The sequence below is a fragment of the Rutidosis leptorrhynchoides genome, chromosome 3 (assembly GCF_046630445.1).
Source record: "Rutidosis leptorrhynchoides isolate AG116_Rl617_1_P2 chromosome 3, CSIRO_AGI_Rlap_v1, whole genome shotgun sequence".
Classification (NCBI taxonomy): domain Eukaryota; kingdom Viridiplantae; phylum Streptophyta; class Magnoliopsida; order Asterales; family Asteraceae; genus Rutidosis; species Rutidosis leptorrhynchoides.
In genome coordinates, this window is record NC_092335.1 from 145,194,552 (window position 1) to 145,199,371 (window position 4,820).

Genomic DNA, 4,820 nt, shown 5'->3' on the forward strand with positions numbered 1-4,820 from the left:
GATCTATTGTGTTCGATGTTGATCCGGACTTTGTTAAAAAAATTGTGCAATGGTATCCGCCCCTTAAGGAGGTGAATCCTACTGTGCCCACCTGGCGCGTTCCTCCTACCAATTTTTACATGATGGTATTGTCCCATTTCAACATAGGTGTCGGTCAACTGGACCCTCATGGCGCTTGTAGGGTCTCGTTGTTTCAGATGTGGTGTAAGGCGCACAACTTTACACCGACCGTGAACCTTTTTAAGAATATCTTTAGCTACTCGCGCCTCGACCAAGGTTGTTTACCTTCAAAGATAATAGGGATTTTACGCGCAAAATCACATGGAAGATTCCATCCTCTTGGAAGGAAACTTATTTCTTCGTTGATAGCGCATTGATCCCTTCATATTTTTCAAATATTGGGTGATGGCAATAAGGCTTCAAACCTGAGTTAAATGAGATGCCTGCGTTGGGTTCTGTCGAACGTACTATGTTTGACAAGTGTATCGGCCAGCAGCTTTACATGCACATGTATGAAAACATTGTGCTGTATTCTAGGAGATGTCGAAACATTGGCCCTACCTAGGCCATCGTCCTTGCATCACGCATCACCTTAAATGTAAGTATATTGATCGCCAACCTCTTTATTTACTTTTTATGACCGTATAGATTTGAATCGCATTCTTATGCGCATATACTTTTCTTACAGAGATAACCTTAGCAGTGTATCTCAAAGTCGAGAAGCTTGCCCATGCGAGTCCGTCACATGTGGTAATGCGTGACTCTTAAGTTCCTGTCAACACTTCTAGCGCCACTGGTGGTGATACGCACAAGCAAAAGCGTGTTGACACGGGGTCAACCGCGTATCGCCCTTTTTACGTGGGTAAGCGAAAATTGACACCTAAGGAGTATAATGATATGGTCGCTCCTACTGATCCCCGTTTTAAATACAATCCTTCAGTGCCGTTAAAGTGCGGAAGGACTGGTATATTTTTGCTTTTGCGCTGCTGTACCTCCTAATTTTGGCTCATTATTTAAATATATTTTGTTTTTTAACAGATGTGGACGATAACGTAGAGGCTACTGGTTCTACCGAAGTGCCTCATGCGAATGATCCTCCAATTAGTGAAACTGCTGGGCATCAACATGTGAATGAAATACAGGCGCTTCGAGGCGAGAATCAGCGTCTTCATGCCTCTTTAGAGTAGTTGACTATGGAGAGGGATGACATCCACCTTAGGTTAGGAGTTACGCTTTCTGAGAGGACTGCGCTGAAATCTTCTCTGAAGAAGACCACAACTCTGTATCTTGACATGGCCGAGGAAGCGAAGAAATGGAAGCGCGAGTTCACTCGTCTTAAGGCTGGCCTTCCCCATGTTGTGGGCAACGCATTAAACTGTTCTACAGTGAACAGCACATATAATTGAGGTTTTTTTAATTAAAGCTATCCGGAATTTGGAACGCGTCCGCTTCTGGAATTTCCTCAAGAAACACTTGCTGGTGCTTGAGCCTACTCCAGGATTGGTAAAAGGTCAGCTTGTACCGGATGCAGAGATGGTCGCTCGCGTACTAGCCAAGTCTTTGGAAGAAATTGAGATTCTTTCCATGGAAAGATATACGCGCGATCCCAGAATGACTGCGCATGATTTAATAAATGCGGTGTTATGATTTTTGCGCTTTTGTAACTTAAATGTAAAACTTGTGTGTTATAAATAATACGTTATGATGATCATAAGCCTTCTCATTCTTAACATCATGCTTTCATATGATGGTCAAAGATATCCTTCTTTATACTCAAGGCTTGTAGTATATGCGATATTGTTGTGCACACAGCATACATATTCACACGATACTCATTGTGCGTGAGCAAAAGTCTTCTAAGTGCGCCAACACTCGGGAACGAGTCAAGGGAGACCAACCCTATCACTTATAGTCATGACTTACAGATCTCTAGTTCTGCAAAGGTGGGGCTAGGACAAACCAATGTCCGTCGCTCTCCAGTTACAATAAACTAGCATGTCGCCAAACAAGCTTCTGCCTCGCGGGAGCTAGAGAAAGGTATCCCTTACGAAGGCAAGACCGGCACTGGCATCGTTCTGTGCGCGGATAGTGTAAATCAAATAGCTATATTGCTTTAAGAGGTACATGAAATTATTATTATTATTATTATTATTATTATTATTATTATTATTATTATTATTATTATTATTATTATTATTATTATTATTATTATTATTATTATTATTATTATTATTATTTGAAATGCAAGCCCCCAAAGTGTAGGTAGTGAGGATTGAACCTTGGTCTCCTTTGGAGATTTCCAAGCACCTAACCACTAGACCACCCCTTGGGGTTGGTACATGAAATTATAGACCGGAAATGATTTGTTGTTCATAAAGTGAATTTCACAAAGGTGTCGTTCCATCGTAGTAATTACCAGTAACCTAACATATGCGCCGAATTGAAATATCATTATATGTAAATCAAGATAAATTAACAGAATGATCAATTCTCATATTTTCTTTATTACATATAACATCGCTTTAGCGTGGTAGCGTGCCAAGTGCGTTTAACTGCTCTGCCATTTAGCTCCGCCAATCTGTAGGTTCTAGTTTTACTGATTCTGACAACTTTGTAGGGGCCTTCCCAATTAGGTCCCAATTTTCCAGTATCTTCGATCCTGCTTGCTTGATTGTCGTGCCAAACAAGATCACCAACCACATATGTAATCATCCTGACCTTTTTGTCGTAGTATCTTGCTATTCGTTGCTTGTTAATGGCTTCGCGCACAGCCGCCATTTCTCTACGCTCTTCTAGTAATTCGAGGTTAGTGTGCAGGTCTTTTGAGTTTTGATCTAGGTTGAAGGACAAAACTTGTTCTGTGGGTACAGCTATTTCTGCGGGTAAAACAGCTTCTGAACCATATACTAGACTGAAAGGTGTTTCTCCCGTGCTATTTTTGGGCTTGGTTCTATGTGCCCATAAAACCTTGGGAAGCTCATCAACCCATCCATTCCATTTCGCACTGCTCGTTGGCTTGTGGGTGCGCAACAGAAGTGAAGCCTTGCTTTACATTCATTCCTATGCACCAGCTGTTGAACAGATTCCATTCGAACTGAGTCCCATTGTCACTCACGATTTCATTTGGGATACCAATCCTGCAAACTATGCTTTCCCAGATGAAGTCTCTTACTTTCTTGCTAGTAATTTTGTTTAGTGGCTTTGCTTCCACCCATTTAGTGAAGAAGTCGATCACCACTACAAGATAGTCCGCGTTTCTAGTTCCTACTGGGAATGGACCCACTATATCGATAGCCCATTTACAGAAGGGCCATGGCGAGGTTATGGGTATCATTGGGTGGCGTGGCGCTTTACTAACGGGTGCATGTAACTAGCATTCCTGACATATGCACACTCTTTCTGCTACATCGTTATATATGCCTGGCCAATAGTAACCCAACCTCTTGATTTTTTATGCCACAGTTTTGAAACCAGAGTGAAGAGCGCAAGCTCCCGCATGAACTTCATCTATGATTGTCTCTTCCTGCTTTGGTCCTACACGGCGCAAGCTAGGCCCGAGGTAGGACCTTGTGTATAAGATGTCATCTCGCAGTTCATACATTGAAGCTTTAACTCTTATCTTCTTGGCTTCTTTAACTCTTTTCATCTCTCTCGAACGATATTTACCGCCAAATCTTCTAGATGTTTCTAGAGACGCAAAGTATTGATACATTCACGATATTTGTCTTCGTTATTCAACTGAAGCAGAACGTACTCGAGTAAGCATCTATCTATATATATTATATGTATTTATATATATGTATATTTTACCTTATATGAATTTGTTTTATGAATAATTTGTTGCTGCATTGTTTAAAGCAGGTTAGAATCATGAATTGTTAATTGATTTGATTGCTCACATGAGCTAGTGAGGTTTGTATCACGTAAAGTTTGTGGAGTTTTTGATGAAATGTGCCTAAAAACTATGTGGAGCTTTATATAAAACTGATGATTCAGTTAAATGTAATAAAATTAGATACCTTCACCTTATATATTGAGTTATTATTCGTTGCAGGAGAGCTTACTCAACTGATCATTTCTCATTATGCTACATTGCTACACGTATAAAGTGTTGGTTTAGTGTGCATGTCATAACACAAATCTATACCAACGATTATATACAGGCCTATGGGGTCACACACTTTAGCATTTAGACACCATTATTATATATTGTTGATATATAATTATAACCTATAGTTTGAGAAAACATAATTTAATTAAATTTGATTTAATTAAATTAAATAACAAAAGTCACTTATCTTGCTGAAATCAAGCAAACTAATTAAGACCCATTATAACACTACCGCAATTTGCTCCTGGCTTTATGCTACTTTAACATGGGGTTGTCCCTTTTTGAAGTTTAAAAAGCTTGATGTTTCACTTATATAAAGAATATAGTATTCTATTCTTTTGGATAAGAGTATCTTTTACCTAACAAACTGGCTATTTTGTTCATGTGTAAAATATCTCTTTGCATACTCTTTTTAAGTTTTCTCATACTCTCAAGCTTCTAATAATACTCCATTTCTTGATGTAATCATCAAAAGAAAACCATGTTGTTGTTTTTTTGGTATTTAATTCGATGGAACAAAAAAAGGAAGAAAAAAAAGTAATATAGAGATATTATTTTTGGGTTATACGGACTAGCATCCGATTGGTGTTGCTCGACATGCTGTGTGGATCAACCATGGAGATATTCATACACTTTGAATATATGTTTCAACCTAGACATGGAGAGTTCTTTCTACCGCTATTGCATTGCTCACTAAAGGTATATCTAA

General features: G+C 39.2%; 1 protein-coding gene across 1 annotated transcript; it reads right to left on the reverse strand.

Moving 5' to 3' along the window:
• Positions 1-2,505: 2,505 nt before the first annotated feature.
• Positions 2,506-3,334, reverse strand: LOC139900464 (uncharacterized). Its single transcript, XM_071883234.1, has 2 exons — positions 2,986-3,334; positions 2,506-2,876 (listed from the first exon to the last, which is right to left on the reverse strand). The coding sequence occupies exons 1-2, from the start codon at positions 3,332-3,334 to the stop codon at positions 2,506-2,508; spliced, it is 720 nt and encodes a 239-aa protein (XP_071739335.1).
• Between the last annotated feature and the right edge of the window lie 1,486 nt (positions 3,335-4,820).

Bases quoted from the DNA above. Each gene is read 5' to 3' on its own strand.
- LOC139900464 (XM_071883234.1), bottom strand. From the start codon at position 3,334: ATGATACCCATAACCTCGCCATGGCCCTTCTGTAAATGGGCTATCGAT. The intron at 2,877-2,985 runs GTTGATGAGCTT...TTTTACCCGCAG, and splicing joins GTGCGAAATGGAATGGATGG to AAATAGCTGTACCCACAGAA.